The 21,517-nt window shown below is 45.3% G+C and overlaps 1 protein-coding gene across 1 annotated transcript in view; it reads right to left on the reverse strand.

Annotated features, from left to right (window-relative positions):
- Nucleotides 1–21,517, reverse strand: part of atp10b (ATPase phospholipid transporting 10B) — a 443,112-nt gene that overhangs the window by 89,176 nt on the left and 332,419 nt on the right. Inside the window, 5 exon segments of the mRNA XM_068043811.1 lie at nt 1,679–1,806; nt 3,372–3,503; nt 11,713–11,816; nt 16,117–16,202; nt 19,954–20,158. Coding sequence (XP_067899912.1) covers nt 1,679–1,806; nt 3,372–3,503; nt 11,713–11,816; nt 16,117–16,202; nt 19,954–20,158 — 655 coding nt within the window.

Raw genomic sequence — 21,517 nt, forward strand, 5'->3', positions numbered from 1 at the left:
AGCAAAAATAACTCAGAGATCAGCATTTTCACATAGATTTGACATAAAGGGAACAATACTGAATATTCTCAAATGTATAATTCTATTTGTGAAGGTACTGCCTTCTTGTTTTTTTTAAGGTTATTTTCTACCATTTGTACCCCATTGGATCTCCTGAATTCAGTCGAGGCAGCAACCTGGTAACCTGCTCATAATTCACCTTTAATAGTGTTCTGAAATCATCTAGAACCTCACAAACTTCCAGTTCCAGTTGGAGAAGAAAGATAATGGCCCTGGGATAATTATTTCACCTTCCTTAGCCGGGATTTTATTGAGATCCCGATGTCGGGCTCCATGGTGGTGGGGGGGGGGGGCTGGCGGTGTAAGATTCCCCGTGGTGGGGAAGGAGGGAACTTATAGGTTTTAGTGCAGTGGGTGGGGGGGGGGGGGGGGGTGGGCGTAGATGGAAACCGGCTGTAATACAAATTACTAGAGTAGGAGAGGGTGGGAAGGGGAGACCTTTGCACTTTGATCGGTTTGGGGGGTTGAAAGGACAAGTGTTAAAGGTAAGTATTTTGGGTGGGGGGGGGGGGGGGAAGATGGCAAATGTTGAATTTAATGATTATGGGGGGGGGAAGGGTGATAGATTTATCAGGGGTACTGGGAAGGGTGGGTGGCAGTAACCCTTTAAAAATTTAAATGACCCAGCAGGGCTAGCTGCCCTTTAAAAATGGCACCAACGCCTGTACACAGGCAGCTGTGCCATTGCCAGCGTCGGAAAGCCCACCCCCTCCATGTGATTGGGGGCTGGGGGGCCCAACTGGCTCATTATCCTAGGCCGCCATGAGGAGGATTCATGCCCACTGCCGCTCCCGGGGCAGGAGAAGAAAATCCTGCCCCTCGTTGGGAAATGCCTGATCTATTTTCTGTGCACTCCTGCAAGCACATGCCAAACCCTCCGCTCCATGTTTTCCACAGAGTCATGTGCCTGACAGTTAATCACACTGGTTTTAATTACAGACTATAACATACTGTAAATTATTTGTTCATAATATATTCATAATAAATACATTTGTATTGCAACAGTAAATAGCTGGTCTTACAGACAACACAGGCTGTCACCGGAATTTGAATTCAGAGTCTTATTTTAAACAATGTCATTCAGTCGAGCAAAGTGCAAACTGAACAAGAGAGCTGATGGTTACTAGCAAACTGATAACATTCACTGTTCTCAGGCTGCCAGGATGGGGCTAAGTAACAGCACTTCAAAACAACTTCCTAATTAAAACTGCAGTGTCAGTGAGCAGATAAAGTGACGACTTAAGTGTACAGTATATTTTGTGTAACCAGTGGCCTAAATCTGCATTGTTTTTGTTTGTGTTTAAGCCAAGGCACCTCAGTCATACATATATATTGTACCCACAAACTACTGTATTTATTGATGTGTCCCCTATCAATTTAAACCTGATTTATATTCACTCTTAATTTAGATCATAGTTTGAATTCAGATTTACATTGTACCTACACCTTGCAATCATTTAACAATATCAAAAACATAAAATATGTTGATATTTTGAATCTCAAGAAAGTGACTGCATTGCTTGTTTGAGCACTCTCAGGTTTCAAATGGTTCTGAACAGCACACCAAGCATATAAACAGATTCAGGCAAAATAACAGCCAGTGATTGATCTAATTTACCTGCAGCAGTATCACCATTGTCAGAAACATGTAGAATCCAGACACGGCGGCTGAAATGAAGTTGCCACTCTTGTCTGGGAGTTCAAATGGAGGCCATGAAGGGAAGGTTCCAACCCAAATACTGTGGCCTGGGGTAAAATATATAAATATTCTGTTACAGAAAACAAATCACCAACTAAAGTGGTATGTTGGCAAGTTATTGATATTTTTTCCATAAAAAGGAATAAAATAGATAAAAACAGTGGCTCGTCGAAGATGGAACACACACTTTGGAAATTTTTAATAAGGGATAATAGTTTATTTTCATTTTTCAATATAGGTTATCACAACAGATGCTGTCAATGCTACCAATTTCACATTGAATATTTTCTGTTGCTATATCATAACAGTACCCATAATGTGTCTTAGCACTGGCAATATGATGTTCTTTAACCTGCTGCCATGTTTTCCTATCTACTTCAAATCAAATTCCTCCAGTGTCAGGGTAAGTAAAGTGAATGATACACACTCAGCCTCACATCAATCCCCAGTGTTAGGGTAAATACAATAAATCTTCCTGACACTGGAAGTAGTGTGTCAGGTTTCATTTCTTTTCAATAAGACTCAACTCTACCATCTGAAAATTTGAACCAAATATTGCCCAACTCACTCCATTCAACAAGTTTTTGCATCACCGAGGATAAACAGGCAAACTTTATTTATTGAGGTAGGCTTTGCCTGCTGTCTCTGTAAATAAACACAGGTTTATTCATTTGAATAGGACTGGAATCTGCCTCACTGTAAACAAATAGACCTGTTAATTTCTATAGGTTTTGCAATCTGTCTCACTGGCTTTCCTCATTAAAACTTGTCATTTTCAATGGTATGGATCTTGGCTATTATGTGAAAGGCAATACATGTAATGTAAGAATGTATACCGTAAAAGGTACACAAATGAGAATGCCTTGCCATGCCCAAACAAGAATGATACAGCAAATAGGTTGCTTCATATTTTAAGTTTTATGCAGCATTTTAATTACAATTTTACTGAGGGATAATCTATCTTGAAACTTTATGTATGAACTATGTGTGGTCATGAGAGTTTTGTTGTAACACAGTCAACAACAACAACTTACATTTGTATAGTGCCTTTAATGTAATAAAACATCCCAAGGTGCTTCACAGAGGCATTATAAAGTAAAGTGTGACACCAAGCCACATAAGGAGATATCAGGGCAGTTGATCAACAGCTTGGTCAAAGAAGTAGATTTTAAGAAGTGTCTTTAAGGAGGAAAGTGAGGTAGAGAGAGACAGAGACATTTAGGGAGATAATTCCAGAGCTTAGGACCAAAGCAGCTGAAAGCACGCCCACCAACGGAGATGCGCAAGAGGCTAGTATTAGAGGAGGCAGATGTGTCAGAGGGTTGTGGGGCTGGAGGAGAGTAGAGAGAGAGAGAGGGGCGCAGCCACGGAGGGATTTAAAATCAAAGCGTTGCTTGACCAGAAGCCAATGTAGATTAACAAGCACAGGAGTAATAGGCGAAGTGAACTTGGTGCGAGTTAGGGCAGCACTATAAATATCATCATTCACTGTTGTAATTAGGTTTAATTTATTCCATCAATTGCAACCCATTTCAATATCAATAAACCATTCTCATTTGCACCATTCCAGTTACAGCAACTAAATCGAAGGTTGTCACCTTGCACATCTTACCCAATGCTCCTACAGAACACATAATCACCAGCAGGCCCACACAGCACAGAACATTAGTGTTCAGTCTCCTCTCCAATGTACTCTTCTTGCAGCAAGGCCCATTGTTATTAAGCATGGCTTTGGTGTCATGACCTGAAAAATGCATATTAAAAAACTGTTAGGAATCAGCATATATCAGATAGAACTTCAGCTGCAGTTTGTGTATTGGACTTTATTTCACGATTTCAGATTGGTTTAACCTATAAGTCCCAGTTAATGCTAGCTACAGATACAGCCAATGGGCACATGAATAGAAACATAAATACAAACAGAAAGTGCTGGCAGCATCTGTGGAGAGAGAAGCAGAGATAACGGCCGGAATTTTACAGTTAATAGATGGGAGCCAGACTCCGACGCAAAAGTCGGTGGCGAACCCGCTTCCGCCTAGCCTGGGGATCCGTCCCATATTTTATGGATCTTCAGGATTTAATTGTTCCAAGGCGGGACTTCCACCCACTTGAGGGAGAAGGTCCCGCCTCAGTGAGCTGCTGGCAGCTCTTAGTCCCAGCACCGCCACCGGGAGTGATGGCCACTGCTGGGACTGCAGCCAAGCCAACACCATGGATAGAGGAGGGAAGGTAAGTAAGGGCATGCCTCACCAGGGGGACTGGTCCTTCCCTGGTGAGGTTGAAGTGGTCCTTTGGGGGGACGGGCTGTCCTGGGTCCCGGGGGTGGGCTGGGAGGCGGGGGCGGCCCTCAATCGGGCACCCTGTGCCCAACTGCCATGCCTGTTATACCCGTGGAGGCGGGCGAGGGCCCTTAAGTAGCCACTTAAGAGTCTTGATTGGCCTCGGGCGGGCGGGCCGTTTTCCACCCCCCCCCCCCCGCCTGACCACCGTAAACTTGTCCGGAGGCGGAATCGGGGCGGGTTGGCTTCCCGGAGCCTGCCGCTCAATTTTATGCTGCCCCACGCCACCATCCAATCTGCTGGGGCGGCGTAAAATTCCGGCCAACGTTTCTGGTGTGTGACCTTTCATCAAAACTGGCAAAGGTTAGAAACGAATTAGGTTTTAAGCAAGTAAAGAGGGGTGGTGGTTGGTGGGGAAGAGAACAAAGGCGAAGGTGCGTGATAAGGCTGAGGGCAGGAGAGATTAAATAACAAAGCTGTCATAGGACAAAGGCAAAGAGTGTGTTAATGCTTGTGGTGAAAGACAAAGCATTAGTCCAGAGAGCGTGTTAATGGCAGAATAATGAGCAGCTCTGTCCACATGTAAACAAGCACATGGTTAAAAACTAAAATTAAATTTAAAAAATAGAAAAATATAAAAAGGCTGGTCATGCTCTGAAGTTATTGAACTCAATCTTCAGTCCGGAAGGCTGTAGAGTGCCTAATCGAAAGATGAGCTGCTACTCCTCGAGCTTGCGTTGATGTTCACTAGAACACTGCAGCAGACCAAGGACAGAAATGTGGGCATGAGAGCGATGGGGGGGGGGGGGGGGGGAGGCGGGGTGGTGAGGGGGGTGGGGGGTGGTGTTTCTTTCCTTGGCCTGTTGCAGTGTTCCACAAACCACCCTCTTCACTTGCTTAAAACCTAATTCTTTCCTAACCTTTGCCAGTTCTGATGAAAGGTCTGAAACGTTAACTCTGCTTCTCTACAGATGCTGTCAGACCTGCACTTTGTTTTTATTTCAGATTTCCAGCAGCTGCAGTATTTTGCTTTTATTTATATGAATGGCATTTTCAGTCCAAATGCTGCTTTAGCACGTTGTCAATCACTAACACAATACTTGGCTTAAGTACTGTTGTGTCATTGTCATGGTTTTTGAAGGTGATTTTCATTATCCGCAGAAGTACAGTCTCTTTGCACTGCCCACAACTGAAGCTAAAGCATATCCATCACTACAGCAGATAATACTGTCATGCAGGCCCCCACCTGCCAAGGATGAGGCATTATTGATTTCACCACATGGACATTAAATTTCAAATTTTTGCTGGGAAGAAGAGAAGACCTGTTCCAAGGACATCCAGACCTTAGCTGGAAAAAGACATTTGCATATTAACAGACAGTACTTGGAAAGGACAAAGGACCATTCCCTGACATACAATACAGAGAACCAAGACATGGTCAGACCAGTTAGTCACATGACTAACTTGCTTAGCAATCTGGGGGTTTCTGAATTGTGCAGGTTGAACTGAGAGTCGGCAGAAAGCAGTTTGCTCCTAGATTGAAAAGGCCTCTCCTGGATGGCTCGCCACAGCCTCTCCTGTCTGCTCCCATCTCTTTCTCATGGGACTCCAAAACCCACTGAAGACACATGAACCCCAAGAGAGAAAGGTCTCCTACAGTGAACAAGGTTTAAGAAGAATACTGGGCCCGAACGAAAAGCAAGATCTACATAAAACCAAGAACGCTACAGTGAGCTCGAAGAACCGTAACGACGACTCTTCAGATATTGCCTCAACCTTTTTCATTTTATTTTTCTTCTGCTCTTTTCTGTCCCTATCTGCATGTGTGTATCACATATGCATGCTAGCGTGGGCGCGTCATGTATCCGTAGGCGTTAATGGAATTAGAGTTCAAGTTTAATAAATGTCACTTTTCTTCTTTATACCAGAGAAAACCTGTCGTGCTGGTTTCTTTGCTTTATAATTGGAAAGCGGTGAACAAGAGTTCACCAAGGAGGAGCTAAAAACACAGTGTGTTTAAAAATTAAACCCTGTTGCAGTAACACCAGGTGAAGGCTGAAAGTGAACCCTAGACCTCTTTCTCACCTGGTCGTAACAATATGCTAAATAAAACTTCACCCTCCATCTGGGTTCATGCTAATGAGCAAGAATATTTTCTTTATTCATTATGCAAATATACCAAAGAGCACATAAACCCATGCCACTTGAGAAAAGACAGGTTAAGTTTGGATGTGTACCCTTCATCGGAGCAAAGGAAGGGTGGACACCCAAAATGTATTTTCTCTTGACTGACCTGCAGTGTATTTCTAACATTTTCTAGTTTTTAACACTGCATACCATTGTATTGATTATAAAACAGCTTTTGCATAATGAGCATAAATCATCGTGGATAGGCCATAAAATGCAGCTTCAGTTTCTGTAATGAAATAGATGTCGAGAATTGATGTGAACAATCACAGTTACAGCTTTATAGAATGAACCTGTTCCCTAATATTAAGATGTGGCATTGCAGTGGTGAAGTGACATTAGGGGCAGAATTTTTGATTCATGTTGGAGGTGGGACTGGAGGGGGCAGGCCGGAAAATTGGCATGGGAGAGCAGGATTCCGGTTTGACAGCATGTTCCCGACTTCCACGCATTTTGGTAGAGGAAGTTTAACAGGGTGACGGTTGCCTGCCTGCAAGCGGCGAGCAGCCTATTAAGGCAATTAAAGGGTTTAGTAAGGCCAATGTTCTGTGGCCAACTGGAATTTTCCAGATTGGACAGCGTGGGTCTGATCAGAGACACCAGCAGTAGCGGCAGAGGATAAGAGAGAGAGAGAAAGACAGAGCGTGGAGGAACAGTGCAGACCTGATTGTTGTATTTCCAAAACAGCAAGGAGTGACATCAGAGGACAGCAGGTAAGTGATTGGTTGGTGAGTATTAGGTTTTTTTTTTACAGAACGAGGGCAGCAGTTTACACTAGGACCGGGACCCTATAAAGTATGATACAAAATTTATAGCTTAGCCATTTAAACTAATTAATAAAATTTAAATTAGGATCAGTATAACACTAAGGAAATTAATGAGTATTCGCATAGAGCAGGTCTAGAGGCATTAATTAAAATTAATAGTTTAAACAAGGTTCTAACTAAATTCTAAAAGAGGGAATAGAGATTTTTTTTTTCGATCATGGATGGGCAGCTGAGACCTGTTGCTTGCAATTCCTGTGCCATGTGGGAACTTTAGGACATGTGTGTAGTACGTGTCTCCAGCTACTTGAGCTCGAGCTCGGGATTTCCAGGATTGAGGGGCAGCTGGAGTCACTGCAGAGTATCAGGGAGCAGGAGAGTTTCCTGGATCGTACGTTCCAGGAGGTGATCACCCACAGGCGATGAGAGTTCAGGATACTAAATGGGTGGCCATCTGGAAGAGTAGGAAGAGACAGGAGGTGCAGAAATCTTTGGGATGTGTGCCACTCTCAAAACCAGTACTCAACTTCGGAGGACTGTTGAAAATGACAACACCTTGAAGGAGTGCAGTTCAGACCATGGAACCAATGGGCAAGGGACTGCACAGGAAAGAGCAGCAAAGAGTAGAAATGCAGCTGCTATAGGAGATTTCATACTTAGGGGAATTTCTGCATCATCATGAGTCCAACATGGTGCGTTGTCCCCATGGTGTGTTGTCCCCATAGTGCCAGGGTAAAGGACATCACGGAGAGGGTGCAGAATATTCTGCAGGGGAAAGGGGGTGCGCCAGAAGCTGTGGTACATGTTGGTACCAATAACATAGAGAAAGTAGGTATTGAGGTCCTACGGTCAGATTTTCAGGAGCTAGGGTAGTATTCTCTGGATTACTGCCAATGCCACATGCTGGCATGAGTAGAAATAGGAAGATAGGGAGGATAAATGCATGGCTTAAGGCATGGTGCAGGAGGGAGGCCTTCAGATTCTTGGGACATTGGGACCAGAACTGAGGCAGAAGGAACTTATTCAAAAGGGATGTGTTGCACCTCAACAGGACTGGGACCAATGTCCTTGTGGGGAGGTTTGTTAGTGTGGCTGGGGAGGGTTTAAACTAAATTGGCAGGGTCATGGGCACCAGCTAATAGAACTAGAAAAGAGAAATGAGGTGCATTGGATAGTACTAGAGAAGGAAGTAGTACCATATTAGATAGCAGACTAAGAGGGACTACAAAGACAGGTTTACAATGCATGTCTGTAAATGCACAAAGTGTGATGAATAAGGTTTCTGAGCTACAAGTGCAAATAGTTGTGTGGGAATATCATGTATTAGCAATGATGGAAATGTGGCTTAAAAATGGCGAGGACTGGGCACAGAATATTCAAGGATTCAAACTGCTCAGAAAAGATAGGGAAGGACAAAAGAGAGGTGGGGTGGCAGTATTGATTTGGGAAGACATTGTAGTGTTGGAAAGGGAGATGTCCTTCAGGGGGAAAAGACAGAATCCATTTGGTTAGAGTTGAGAAGCAAAAAAGATATGATCACATTACTAGGAGTATTCTATAGGCTTTCAAATAGTGAGAGAGATAGGGGAGCAAATCTGGAGGGAAATCACAGAGATGTGCAAGAACTATAGAGTATTGATAGTGGGGGACTTTAATTACCCAAATATTGATTGGTATAATTTTAGAAAAAAGTGTAAGGAGGGGGAGGAATTTCTGAAATGTGTTCAGGAGAACTCTGATGACATCAGCAGGCTGCTGCATTGTCAGGAGTCACTTTGTAAAACTATTGTTCATATTATGAAATTAATATGCCTCATTCTTGGCAGGTGGAGGACTGCATGACAACATAAAAGGGAACACTTTTGCCTGTACCTACAAGTAAATAGTAAGTGGGTAGTAAAAGGAGGGGTGAGACCAATTAGGGACAAAATGGGTGATATAGTCCTGAAGATGCAGGAAAAGGCGAGAATCCTGAATGAGTACTTTGTATCGATGTTTACTAAGGAAGAGAATGCTGACAAAATATCAGTAGAAGCAGAGATGGTAGATTTAATGGATAGGGTGAAAATTGATAGGATGTACTGGAAAGGCTGGTGTGCTTAGAGTCGCCTGGTCCAGATGGCTTGCATCCCAAGATGCCGAAGGAAGTGGGAGTGCAGATAGCGGCAAGGCTTGCCATAATTTTCCAATCTTCCCGAGATAGGGGGAGAGGTGCCAGAGGATTGGAGAGTGGCAAATGTGACACCCTTACTCAAGAAAGAGTGTAAGGACATTCCTAGTAACTATAGGCTGGTCAGTTTATCAACAATGGTGGGTAAGGTTTTAGAAACAATAATCAGGGAAAATGTCAACAAGCTTTTGGAGAGATTTGAGATTTTTTAAGGATAGCCAGCATGGATTTGTTAAAGGCAGGTCATGCTTGAAAATCGAATTGAATTTTTTTGATGAAGTAACAGAAGGTTGATGAGGGGATTGCAGCGGATGTTGTCTGTATGGATTTTAAGAAAACATTTGACAAAGTACCACATAAAAGACAGGTTAAAAAAATTGAGTCTCATGGAATAGGAGGGTCAGTGTCAGCTTGAATAAAAAAGTTGGCTTACGGAAAGTCACGGTAAATGGTTGTTTTTCAGACTGGAGGATGGTAGACAGTGGTGATCCCAAGGGTTAGTGCTTGGACCACTGCTTTCTTTGATGTATGTAAATGACTTGGATTTTGATACACAGGGTAAAATTTCAAAATTTGCTGATGATAGATGGAGGTGTGGCAGGCAGTGTCAATGATACCAATTGACTGCAACAGGATATAGATAAGCTAGCAGAATGGGCAGACACGCGGTGGACGGAATTTAATACAGAAGTGATGAATTTTAACAGAAGGGATAGGGAGAGGCAATATATACTTAATAGCACAGTTCTAAAAAGTGTACATGGATAGAGAAACCTGTGGGGTTCATGTGCACAGATCTTTGAAGTTAGCAGGACATATTGAGAGAATAGCTGGCAAAGCATATGGGATCTTTGGCTTCATAAATAGAGGCATTGAATACAAAAGCAGGGAAGTTATGCTGAACCTTTGTAAAGCTCTATATAGGCCATAACTGGAGTATTGTGTCCAGTTCTTCAGAAAGGATGTAAGGGTCCTTGAGAGGGTGCAGGGGACATTTACCAGAATGGTTCCAGGGATGAAGGATTTTGCAACAAGGTTAGGTTGGAGAAGTTGAGGTTGTTCTCCTTGGAGCAAAGGAGACTGAGGGGACATTTGATTGAGGTGTACAAGATTATGACAGGCTTAGATAAGGTAAACAAAGAAAAGCTGTTCCCATTAGCTGATGGTACAAGAAATAGGGGACACAGTTTTAAGGTTTTGGACAAGAGATGTAGGGGGAATGTGAGGAAGAACTTTTTTTTAATGAAGCGAGTGGTAACGACCTGGAATTCACTGCCTATGAGGATGGAGGAGCGGAAACAATCAATGATTTCAAAAAGGAAACTGGATGTGCACCTGTGGGAAATAAACTTGCGGGGCTACTGGGATAGAGCAGGGAAGTGCTGTACTGAGAGCCAACATGGACTGGATGGGCTGAATGACCTCCTTCTGCACTGTAATGACTCCATGACCGGGGAGGGGGGGGGGGTTGCATCAGTGTGAACCCCCCACTACCCTCCACCTCTACAGTCGACATACCGAGATGGCCAAAGCTGCCGCCAGGGGCCGCCCTGTGGAGGGGTACCCCATTCAGAATGGCTGTCACGTAGCTGTTGCCCCTTTTTTATTTGAAAAATGGTGAAGTGTGCTCAGAGGAAATCCCCATCTTGAGGCGCCCTCTCTCTCCTTCTCCTATCTACATCACGAGTGCCCACCTCTGACGGTAAGGCTGTTGCCCTCTCAGTGCTGGAGGGCATCCCAATGGCCCTCCAGTGTTGAGCGCTCAGCCACCGTCCTTCACTGAATAGCTAGCTTGCCCTCTTGTCACTGATTGGTCATCTCCTTCAAAATCACGTCACGCGTCAGACAACACAGTGTGGGGTCAAGACCCGAAATTTCTCTCGATGTTGGGGTCCCAACCCCAAAATGAAAATTCAGCCCCAGTAATCATCTTCCAATGACTCCTTTAAAAAAAAAATCATTCTCAAGGTGTGGGTGTCATTGGCATGGTTGGCATTTATTGCCCATCCCTAGTTGCCCTGGTATATTGAAGCTTGCTAGACCATTTCAGAGGGCACAAATCCATCATGTTGATGTGTGATTGGAGTCGTATACAGGCTAGAATGGGTAAGGATAGCAGGTTTCTTTCCCTGAAGGACAATTTTTATGACAGTCTGACATGTTCATGGCCACTCTTACTGATGCTCTTTATTTCCAGATGTTTTTTTAAAAAAAACTCTGCTGTTGACAAGTTAGGATTTAGGTTAAAATGATTACTTGCCAGGTTGGGATCTGCACTTCCACTCTCTAGATTATTATTTTGTACGTCTCAAGGTCGTAAAAAGTCCTATATGAATGCAAGTAGTTCTCTCTTTTTTGATTTAGCAATTTTGCAATACGAATCTGCAGGCACTTGTTCAAAATCTCATTGCTGGAAGAGGCCCTTTACTGCCGAATAAACTAGGTCACAGTAGTCTCCCTTCAACTGCTTTTTGAATAATGGTGCTCCCACCTCATGCTTATGAACCCAAGAGACTAACTTCATAGGAATAATAAATAATTCGTACTACATACCTGCATATACAACTATTCCCACAATAACTTTAGTGTTCCGGATGGTGCAGCCTCGAAGTAAGAGGCTGTCTTTATTGAAGCCAATCCTATTTTCAGGGTTTTCCCTGCAAAGCAAAACCACCCACAATTAAAATTAAACCAGCCATTTTTTTACTCCTTCTTAAAATTAATACTCATTAAAACAAAAGGTCAATTGTAACCTATTGCTAAGAGAAAATCTGACTCAGTTTTCAAAAGCATGTTCCATTGAGATCCATCTCCTGGATTTGGACTATTATTTTTTTTTTAAAATATTTTTTCATCTCATCCATGTATTCGATGCCTGCAATGTTGACAGTAGATAAACAGTTTGGGGCATAGTGACCTAGCAGCTAAGATATGAATAAGCATCACCCAAGGTTGTCGAGCTCTCAACATCCCCTTCTTTCATGTGGGCAAGTGCTCAGTGACAGTGATATGACTGGCTTTAAAAATCTCAAGCACATCAGATATTAGAGGTATGCATAAATGTACCACCACTTATATATTTTTTCTACTCTTTCATAATATGTGTAATTAAATATACACACACATATCTTCTTCTTCTTTGGCCTCCTTGTCTCAGGAGACAATGGGTAAGCGCCTGGAGGTGGTCAGTGGTTTGTGGAGCAGCGCCTGGAGTGGCTATAAAGGCCAATACGAGAGTGACAGACTCTTCCACAGGTGCTGCAGAAAAAATTGGTTGTCGGGGCTGTTACACAGTTGGCTCTCCCCTTGCGCTCGTGTCTTTTTTCCTGCCAACTGCGAAGTCCCTTCGACTCGCCACACTTTAGCCCCGCCTTTATGGCTGCCCCACACACACATATACATAATACATAAATATCCTTCCTCTCTCCCTTTGAGAAGGAAATACTTTGAACTTACAGCAGCAAGTGGAAAGCTGGAACTTGCTGCCTGCAGAATTCGAGAGCCAAACCTGCATCCGATTGCCCAATATTGAAATTTTTTAAAAATTCATTCATGGAATGTGGGCAACGCTGGCTAGGCCAGCATTTACTGCCCAACCCTAATTGCCCTTGAGAAGGTGGTGGTGAGCTGCCTTCTTGAACCGCTGCAGTCCATTTGGGGTAGATATATCCACAGTGCTGTTAGGAAGGGAGTTCCAGGATTTTGACCAGCGACAGTGAAGGAATGGCGATATAGTTCCAAGTCAGGATGGTGTGTGACTTGGAGGGGAACTTGCAGGTGGTGCTGTTCCCATGTATTTGCTTCCCTTGTCCTTCTAGTTGGTAAATGTCGCGGGTTTGGAAGGTGCTGTCTAAGGAGCCTTGGTGCATTGCTGCAGTGCATCTTGTAGATGGTACACACTGCTGCCACTGTGCATTGGTGGTGGAGGGAGTGAATGTTTGTAGATGGGGTGCCAATCAAGCAGGCTGCTTTGTCCTGGATGGTGTTGAGCTTCTTGAGTGTTGTTGGCGCTGCACCCATCCAGGCAAGTGGAGAGTATTCCATCACACTCCTGACTTGTACCTTGTAGATGGTCGACAGGCTTTGCGGAGTCAGGAGGTGAGTTACTCGCCTCAGGATTCCCAGCCTCTGACCTGTTCTTGTAGCCACGGTATTTATATGGCTACTCCAGTTCAGTTTCTGGTCAATGGTAACCCCTGGGATGTTGATAGTGGGAGATTCAGTGATGGTAATGCTGTTGAATGTCAAGGGGAGATGGTTAGATTCTCTCTTGTTGGAGATGGTCATTGCCTGGCACTTGTGTGGCGCAAATGTTACTTGCCACTTATCAGCCCAAGCCTGGATATTGTCCAGGTCTTGCTGCATTTCTACACGGACTGCTTCAGTATCTGAGGAGTCACGAACGGTGCTGAACATTGTGCAATCATCCGCGAACATCCCCACTTCTGACCTTATGATTGAAGGAAGGTCATTGATGAAGCAGCTGAAGATGGTTGGGCCTAGGACACTACCCTGAGGAACTCCTGCAGTGATGTCCTGGAGCGCAGATGATTGACCTCCAACAACCACAACCATCTTCCTTTGCGCGAGGTATGACTCCAGCCAGCGGAGGGTTTTCCCCCTGATTCCCATTGACCTCAGTTTTGCTAGGGCTCCTTGATGCCATACTCGGTCAAAAAGGCTGCCTTGATGTCAAGGGCAGTCACTGTCACCTCTTGAGTTCAGCCCTTTTGTCCATGTTTGAACCAAGGCTGTCATGAAGTCAGGAGCTGAGTGGCCCTGGTGGAACCCAAACTGAGCGTCACTGAGCAGGTTATTGCTAAGTAAGTGCTGCTTGATGGCACTGTTGATGACACCTTCCATCACTTTACTGATGATAGAGAGTAGGCTGATGGGGCGGTAATTGGCCGGGTTGGATTTGTCCTGCTTTTTGTGTATGGGACATACCTGGGCAATTTTCCACATTGCAGGGTAGATGCCAGTGTTGTAGCTGTACTGGAACAGCTTGGCTGGGGGCACGGCAAGTTCTGGAGCACAGGTCTTCAGTACTATTGCCGGAATATTGTCAGGGCCCATAGCTTTTGCAGTGTCCAGTGCCTTCAGTCGTTTCTTGATATCACGCGGAGTGAATCGAATTGGCTGAAGTCTGGCATCTGTGATGCTGGGGACTCTAGGAGGAGGAGTATCCTCAATGTGAAGGCGGGACTTCGTCTCCACAAGGACTGTGCGGTTGTCACTCCCACCAATACAATCATGGACAGAAGCATCTGCAGCAGGCAGATTGGTGAGGACGAGGTCAAGTATATTTTTCTCTCGTGTTGGTTCCCCCAGCACCTGCCGCAGACCCAGTCTAGAAGCTATGTCCTTTAGGAGGAGGCCGAGATGGATCATCAACTCGGCACTTCTGGCTGATTGGTGCAAATGCTTCAGCCTTATCTTTTGCACTGATGTGCTGGGCTCCCCCATCATTGAGGATGGGGATATTTGTGGAGCCACCTCCTCCAGTTAATTGTTTAATTGTCCACCACCATTCACGGCTGGATGTGGCAGGACTGCAGAGCTTAGATCTGATCCGTTGGTTATGGGATCGCTTAGCTCTGTCTATCGCATGCTGCTTACGCAGTTTGGCACGCAGATAGTCCTGTGCTGTAGCTTCACCAGGTTGAGACCTCATTGTGAGGTATGCCTGGTGCCGCTCCTGGCATGCCCTCCTGCACTCTTCATTGAACCAGGGTTGGTCTCCTGGCTTGATGGTAATGGTAGAGTGGGGGATATGCTGGGCCATGAGGTTACAGACTGTGGTTGAGTACAATTCTGCTGCTGCTGATGGCCCACAGCGCCTCATGGATGCCCAGTTTTGCATTGCTAGATCTGTTCAAAATCTATCCGATTTAGCATGGTGATAGTGCCACACAACACGATGGATGGTATCCTCAATGTGAAGGCGGGACTTCGTCTCCACAAGGACTGTGCGGTGGTCACTCCTACCAATACAATAATGGACAGAAGCATCTGCAGCAGGCAGATTGGTGAGGACGAGGTCAAGTATGTTTTTCCCTCGTGTTGGTTCCCCCACCACCTGCTGCAGACCCAGTCTAGTAGCTATGTCCTTTAGGACTCGGCCAGCTCAGTCAGTAGTGGTGCTACCGAGCCACTCTTGGTGATGGACATTGAAGTCCCCCCCCCCCAGAGTACATTTTGTGCCCTTGCCACCCTCAGTGCTTCCTCCAAGTGGTGTTCAACATGGTGGAGTACTGAGTCATCAGCTGAGGGAGGGCGGTAGGTGGTAATCAGTAGGAAGTTACCTTGCCCATGTTTGACCTGATGCCATGAGACTTCATGGGATCCAGAGTCGATGTTGAGGACTCCCAGGGCAACTCCCTCCCGACTGTATACCACTGTGCCACCTCCTCTGCTGGGTCTGTCCTGCCGTTGGGACAGGACATACCCAGGGATAGTGATTGCAGTGTCTGGGACATTGTAAGGTATGATTCCGTGAGTATGACTATGTCAGGCTGTTGCTTGACCAGTCTGTGGGACAGCTCTCCCAACTTTGGCACAAGCCCCCAGATGTTAGTAAGGAGGACTTTGCAGGATCAACAGGGCTGGGTTTGCCGTTGTCGTTTCCGGTGCCTAGGTCGATGCTGGGTGGTCCGTCCGGTTTCATTCCCTTTTTATTAACTTCGTAGCGGTTTACTGCTATTTTACTACTACTCACCTATGAGGTTACCAGTTAAAGTCTACATTCAGATATATAAACTAAGCAAACCCAGACATTAGCATGAGGATCCACTCAGACCCACAATTAACATGAACAAGCTTGGTCCGATTAGTAAATTCTGTACCATACCAATGAATTCTGAAAAAACCAAAAGCATTGCTAGTTTGTGTTAACACAAAATCAAATCAAAAACCAGTAAAATAATGCTGGTGCAATAATAAAAGTTCCTTACTTACACAAAGCCCTTAAATTGGTTGAGATCATTGTTGGGACTTTCACAGGTTATCGTGCTGTTGAATTTCTCTGGTTCAAACTCAGAATCCTGGAAAATAGTTAACATGATAATCATGTGTAGTGTACTGAGTGACAGATTAAAAAGTCACAACACACTTTATTAACAGCAACATTTTATAATGATCAAGTAACAAATCAATTTCTAAATTGCTCAAATGGAAAGAGTGAACATCAAATATTAATTTCCGCCCCACTGTTTTAATGTAAAGAGGTTTCAGTACCACAAGTAATGTCATCACACTATGCCTATTACAATCATAAGGTTTGTAAAAACAAACCTTAGATATTTGCTGCACGACATTTTCAGCAAGGAGGTGGTGGGCGGTCACCTCCTTGTCGCAGATGTAATGTACAACAATGCTCCGCTCTGGTTGATCAACATGTACGCCCCGGTTCAATGCAGCGAGCGGCTGACTGTCTTCCAGCAGCTCCCACTGTTGCTGGCGACATGCAGGCTGGTCATTCTAGGCGATGACTTCAACTGCATCATCGATGCAGCTGGACAATCCAGCAGTGACAACAGCAAACTGGATGCTATGTCCAGATTCTTAATGGAAACAGTAAAAGATGCCAAACTGCACGACATCTTCAGCAAACCTGCAGATGGAACGCAGCGTAGATACACCTGGTCAAGATCAGACGGGTCTGCCCATTCCAGGATTGACTTCCTATTTGAGTCCCGTGCTGTCAGGTTCAGATCCACCGACGTCAAGCTGGTGTTCTTCTCCAACCATTGCCTCTTACTGGCTGACTGTCACTTACAGGATGACCAAAGAGTTAGCAGGGGGACATGGAAGCTCACTGCTACACTGCTAACCGCAGAGAACGTTGAGGAACTCAAAGGGATTACAAAGATTGGAGAACCGTGAAACCCCTCTTTGACTCTCCAATTCACTGGTGGGAGGCGATCAAGGAGAACACCAAGAGGTTTTTTATCTTCAAAGGTGTTCAAAGGGCGAGAAAAAGACAGAGGGAAATGTCCCGACTCCAGAAAAGAATGTAAAATCTGCTCCGGCTGCAGTCGGTGGGGATTGAGGTCAAGGAGGACCTCCATGAGGTGAAGAGCCAGCAGGCCTCGCTCTTTGCTATGGAGGCATCCAAGATCATCTTCTGGTCCAGAGCCCGCTCCATTGAGCAGGATGAGACGTGCTCGCTTTACTTCTTCCAAAAGGTACACAAGAGAGAGCTCTGTGATAAGCAGCCTGAAGGAACAGGATGGCTTGGTAACGTCTTCGCAGTCCGACATACTAAGGATCAGCAAATCCTTTTATGCTGGGTTGTACGACGTGAAGCCCACAGACAGCAGAGCCTCCCAGTCCTTCCTGTCATCTATCACAGAGGTCTTAGATGACAGCATGAGGGAGAGACTGAACAAGCTAACAAAGGCCATCAAGTCCTTCAAGATGAGTAAAGCTCCCAGAAGCGATGGCTTAGTAGTTGAGTTGTATCCGGCCCTGTGGAACTGGGTTGGCCCAGACCTGCTGGAAGTATACGAGAGTATGCTTCTGGCCGGCAGCATGTCAGAATCCATGAGGAAAGGCATCATCACCCTCATCTACAAGCAGAAGGGGGAGAGGGCGGAAATCAGAAATTGGCGGCCCATCTCACTGTTTAATGTTGACTATAAGATTCTGTCCAAAGTCATCGCCAGTCATATCAAGTCTGCTCTGGAGTTGGTGATTCACCAGACCTGCACTATACCCAGCAGGAAGATCTCTGATAGGCTCGTGCTACTCAGGGATACAATCGCCTATGTACGGGACAGGAGGGTGGACACCTGCCTCATCAGCCTGGACCAGGAGAAGGATTTTGACAGGATATCGCACACCTACATGATGGACGTGCTTTCCAAAATGGGGTTGGGGAGGGAATCTGCAATTGGATCAAACTGCTCCACACAAACATCAGTAACGCAGCGTCAATCAATGGGTGGGAATCAGACAGTTTCCCGATCCAATCTGGAGTCTGACAGGGCTGTCCTCTCTCCCCTGTCTTCTTTGTTTGCTGTATTGAACCCTTTGCTGAGTCTATTTAGGAAGGATGTGGGCATAAGAGGGGTGACAATCTCTGGCAGCGGAGTCACTCAGATTAAAACCTCCCTGTACATGGACGACGTCGCCGTCTTCTGCTCAGATCCGCTATTCGTTCACAGACTTATCAGCATCTGCGACCAGTTTGAACTGGCCTCGGGAGCCAAAGTTAACCACGGCAAGAGTGAGGCCATGTTCTTTGGGAACTGGGCTGACCGATCCTTTGTCCCCTTCACCGCCAGGTCAGACTACCTGAAGGTGCTGGGCTTATGGTTCAGAAGGGCCGGGGCGCGCAACAAAACCTGGAGGAAGCAAGTAGCCAGAGTACACCATAAGCTGAGCATGTGGGAGCAGCGATCTCTCTCCATTGTGAGTACGAACCTGGTAATCAGGTGCGAGGCGCTCACGTTGTTGTTGTACGTGGCGCAGGTCTAGCCCATAGCCCACTCCCGCGCTGTGGTGGTCACCCGAGCCATTTTCCGCTTCATCTGGGGATCCAAAATGGACTGGGTCTGGAGGGATACAATGTTCAAATCTCTGGATAAGGGTGGGAAAAATGTACCCAACGTCACCCTCATCCTGATGACCACCTTCGTGTGCGGCTGCATCAAGCTGTGCATAGAGCACCAGTACGCAAACACCAAGTGTCACTACGTGCTGAGGTTCTATCTGTCCCTGGTGTTGTGAAGGATGGGCCTGGTCATATTGCCGCGGAATGCTCCAAACAGTTGGACCGTGCCGTACCACCTATCCTTCGTGGGAAAGTTTCTGCGGGAAAACACCTTTGACCACCAATCCATCAGACAGTGGTCTGCATGGAATGTCCTTAAGGCCCTACGGGAAAAGGAGATGGTGGATCCTGTTGGATGGTTACCTGAGCAGACTGCCAAAATCATTTGACAGAATGTCTCATCACCGGAACTTTCAAACAAGCACCAAGACGTAGCTTGGCTGGTGGGGAGAAGGGCCCTCCCCATCAGATCCTTCTTGCACGCCCAGAGTCTCACCCCTCCACATGCTGCCCTCGAGGTGGCTGCAGTGGGGAAAAGACAGTTGCCAACCTCCTTCTGGAATGTGTCTTTGCAAAGCAGGGTGGAAAGAGATGCAGTGGTTTTTGTCAAGATTCATCCCAAGCAGCTCTGTAACACAGGAGTCTGTGCTCTGAGGGCTGTTACCAGGGACGCACACTGAGACAAACATCAACTGCTGCTGGAGGACCATCAATTCGGTGAAAGACACTCTTTGGTCTGCCCGAAACTTGCTGGTCTTCCAGCGCAAAGAATTGTTCATGACCGAGTGTTGCAGACTGGCACATTCCGAGGTCCAGGACTACGCGCTGAGGGACGCACTAAAGCTTGGGACAGGCGCTGCAAAGGCTCAATGGGGAAAGACCACTGTGTAAGGTCCTCCCACCAAAGTGAACTGAGGGGCTGGACCCATGGGAAATCCCTTGGGCTGTAGACACCAAATATGGGTTTGCTGTAAAATATACATGGCATGTAAAATGGAATGGAAGGTTTGTGAGGCAACTCACTCCTGTATTGAAGAAAACGGATTCCTGTTGCACTCTTTGGAATGCCAACTTGGTGCTGTTTTGAACTGTTTTTTAATGCATTTTTTTTTCAGACAGATTTTTATGAATAAAGTATATTTTTTGGGGGAGAAAAACTTCCCTAGCAACACAAAATCTTTCGACTGATGTTGCCTTTAAGCAACAAATCAAAGAAACGAAGGAAGGCAGCATCTTACAGGCTTTGTAAACTCTTTCACTGCCAATCTTTGCTTGAGGTTGGTTTCTCCATCAAGGTTAAAAGTCTCAATGTGGCAGATTCCATTTTGTTCTGATGAGTGCAATAGGAGCATATCAGCTGGAATAATTTCATTGCACGATAACTGTACAAAGTCACCTACTCGAACATCTTTCCAGCATTTCTCAACATACTGTTTCTGTTTCCTGGAGAAAACAAAATGTTTAGATAGTCTTATCAAAAGCTTTAACAAAAAAGAATTTGTCCCCCGCACCCAGTTACTGTTTTTTTTCCCTGTACAGACTCAGACTTTGCATAGTGCATCACAACCTGAGGGAGATATGTGTACATTAGATAGTCTGTTGACTACAAATGCACATTGTTCCCGCATTCAATGCTCGAATACAAAGGAGGTCAACTCTGGAACCAAGTGCATTAAAAATCCACATTTACCTGGGTCTGCAAACTACTGTCAGGCTGATGCATAAAGGTAAAATCATGAACTAGATTCGATTCCTTCTTGCCAGTGGAGTGGGTGCAAAGGGAAACTGGGAACAACAGAGTACAGATATCCTAGGGGGCTGCTCTTAACTTGACCCACTTGGCAGGATATTCATCGGATCAAATGAGCTGACTGCTTTATACACTGCTCAAATTTAGGTTCTGATCAATCCAATCCAATCAGTTCCCTGCCAGACAGGTTAGGTTAAAATGACCCCTTCTGTCATTACATCACCATATTACTCTAAGAAGCTATACATTTTGGAGTGAAACACAATGATCTAGACTAATAATAATTACTGTGATCTTGTATAAGAGTCAGAAAATGATCTTATTAGGAAAGAAAGCAAACAAACAATGAGTTTTAAGTGTCAGATTAGCTCAGCTCGTTGCAGTCACGCCTTGGAATCAATAGGTTGTGGATTCAACCCCTACTACTAATTTGAGCAGGTAGACTAGACGAACATTTCAATGTAGTACTGGAGGAATTTAGCATTTGATTTTATTCTTTCATGGGATGTGAATGTCGCTGGCAAAGCCAGCATTTAATTCGCATCCTTAATTGCCCTTGAGAAAGTGGTGGTGAGATGCCTTCTTGAACTGACAGAGTTGTTAGGAAGGGAGTTTCAGATTTTTGACCCAGCGACAGTGAAGGAATGGCAATTTAGTTCCAAGTCAGGATGGTGTGCGGCTTGGAGGGGAACCTGCAGGTGGTGGTGTTTCCAAGCATCTGCTGCCTTTTCCTTCTAGGTGGTAAGGCCGCTATCGCAAGAGGCTTGGTGAGTTGCTGCAGTGCATCTTGTATGTGTAACACACTGCTCCGCTGTGTGCCAGTGATGGAGGGAGTGAATGTTCAAGATAGTGGATGGGGTGCCGATCAAGTGGGTTGCTTTTGTCCTGGATGGTTTTGAACTTCTTGAGTGTTGTTGGAGCTAAGCTCATCCAGGCAAATGGCGAGTATTCCATCACACACCTGACTTGTGCCTTGTAGATGGTGGACAGGCTTTGGGGAGTCAGAAGGTGAGTTACACGCCACAGAATTCCCAGCCTCAGAGCTGCTTTTG

Source organism: Heterodontus francisci, chromosome 12, assembly GCF_036365525.1.
Source record: "Heterodontus francisci isolate sHetFra1 chromosome 12, sHetFra1.hap1, whole genome shotgun sequence".
NCBI lineage: Eukaryota > Metazoa > Chordata > Chondrichthyes > Heterodontiformes > Heterodontidae > Heterodontus > Heterodontus francisci.